Source organism: Penaeus monodon, chromosome 22 (assembly GCF_015228065.2).
Source record: "Penaeus monodon isolate SGIC_2016 chromosome 22, NSTDA_Pmon_1, whole genome shotgun sequence".
Classification (NCBI taxonomy): Eukaryota; Metazoa; Arthropoda; class Malacostraca; order Decapoda; family Penaeidae; genus Penaeus; species Penaeus monodon.
This window is the reverse complement of record NC_051407.1, coordinates 2,257,878-2,260,045: the sequence shown is the minus strand read 5'-3', so window position 1 is coordinate 2,260,045 and position 2,168 is coordinate 2,257,878. Positions and strand designations below refer to the sequence as shown.

General features: G+C 39.9%; 1 protein-coding gene across 1 annotated transcript in view; it reads right to left on the bottom strand.

The window, feature by feature from the left end:
- The window catches only part of LOC119587468 (chymotrypsinogen A-like), a gene marked incomplete in the record, with an annotated part of 9,104 nt that overhangs the window by 3,428 nt on the left and 3,508 nt on the right, over window positions 1-2,168 (bottom strand). The window contains 2 exon segments of the mRNA XM_037936195.1: window positions 184-301; window positions 1,425-1,611. Coding sequence (XP_037792123.1) covers window positions 184-301; window positions 1,425-1,611 — 305 coding nt within the window.

Below are 2,168 nucleotides of genomic sequence, written 5' to 3'. Positions count from 1 at the left end.
ATTCATTTATTTATTTTTATCTGACTGTACATGTATCCCCCATTCCTCTCGAACTTACCATTGCTCATACAAACTGCCATGCCCAGCAAATGTTAAATGCAATAACACCCATCGTCTCAGCCCTTCCCAAACCAGTCCCGACGGACACCTGACACCCTCCCCCAAAGATGTATATTGACTTACCATGGTATCTGGGTTGAACTTCGGATGTATGGTGAATTTCTTAGCAGGAATGGTTTGTGTGATAGTTTCGTCATCTTTTTCTACATTGTGCTCGCCTGCTACCACTATTATCTCCGGACTGTAGGGAATTTAGGGGGCATGCTTTATTGATCCTGAGATAATCATCTACATATAGATAAATAGATGAACAGGTAAGGCATATATCCATCCATAAATAGAGATTCTCGACATACCATCGACCAAATGTTATTGAAGCAGTTTTATAAAGATATGTATCAAGACCCTCTTTTACTCTTAAAACCCAGACAATTTAAAAGTAATGGTCTGTTCCATTTTCATTAATCTAAAATCGGTTCTTTAGTATCAGTTAACAATTCCCATCGACAAATGAATCTTATATGGTTTAGTTTTGAAAGAGATCGTCCTTGAAGTGTGTTGGACCAACTGAAGCAAATCTGAATCCCAGAAAATTATAACATTTCAGTGGTTGATTGACTAATGCTGCTTTTGTCTGATGAGGAATCCTCTGATCTGCATCATTTTCTGGACGAATTTGTTTAATGGACCATGACAGAGATGCAGTAGAAGCTGAGATGCAGAACAGAAAATTTTGAGTAGAATCTTTATAGTCCGAGACAGAGAAACTAGCAGTGGTTGATAAAGCCACTGCGGCATCTGGTTCGGCCAAACACACACAAATCGGGAAATTGATAAAGAAGAGAACAAAGGAACGAAGGAAAGGACGAAAGAACGTGGTAAAAACAGACAAACTTAACTTTCTGAAAGTGGTGATGTACCATGTTATGTGCATAAACTTGCTACTGGGGGTACTACCTTTTGCTGTCATCTTAGGCGTCTAACATGTATGAAGAATTTTACTACAACGTGAATCCTATCGTTAAGGTTTTCAGCAATTCAAAAACTACTTCGGAGTGTTTTTGAATTGCTGAAAACATGCAGCAAGTATGCAGAGACTGGCTGGACACTAACCGTAATACATTGAATAAACACCTTCGTATGAAGAACCATGGTTTACCACACTAGTAGACGTTACACAAGCCGTTTATTTCTGAGAGAGATACTTAAATTGGGGATGCAGGTTCCAGGTATCTAAAATTAGGTGCTGAGACCGATTTTCTTACCCAGAAATGCTAGAACACAACCACACTACCACTCACCGGCAGACGTCACCACGCCAGCATCAGTGACGCAACCCGTTCAATCCCAAACCCAAAGCTTACCTATCGTAATTGACACAGTGGGCTGCCGTTATAATGTGAGTTGACGTGATGATGGACCCACCGCAGAGGTAGGCTAACAAACCATCAATGACATTCAGATAAACCATCCAGGGGTATTCTCCGGGATCCGATGCTTCCCCGCCCACAATCTTTGACGCCCCAGCATTATTTGAAGCCTTCCCACACACTGGAAAGGTGCACATTATCCGAATCTATAGTCTTTTGTTTATAATTAAAGAAAAAGAGAAATGCGCGCTTTGCGTGGTAAGGTTATATATAATGAGGGAAAATTGATGGTACTTTTTGTAGAAATTCATGTGGCACTGTATATATTCTCCTTCACTATAGTTTTCTGCAGTCTCTGAGAACAGAATTTGTAGAGATTGCCTAAGAATCTTCAGGCTGTTAAGTGAACACCTGGCGTTGGTTTATATATCACTGATGCTTATGACCAAAGGTGTACATAGCTTCCTTCTCAGGTGTTCAAAAGAAATGAACAGCGGAATTGGCGCATTGATTATCCTCCCTGAAAAAAAGACTATTGAAGCCATAAATTTAACATAAGGGAAAGAAAACATATAGCCATATATCAGATTAATCATGACAGTAGTCAGGGATCATCCTCACTAAGATGGCACTTGAGCAATCAATATTTTGATCCTGCTTTTCATTTTTGTTGAGTATGTTTCGAGTTTGATCCCCTGCCCTGTGTTACATTACTGACAGAGACTTCCATGCTCTTGT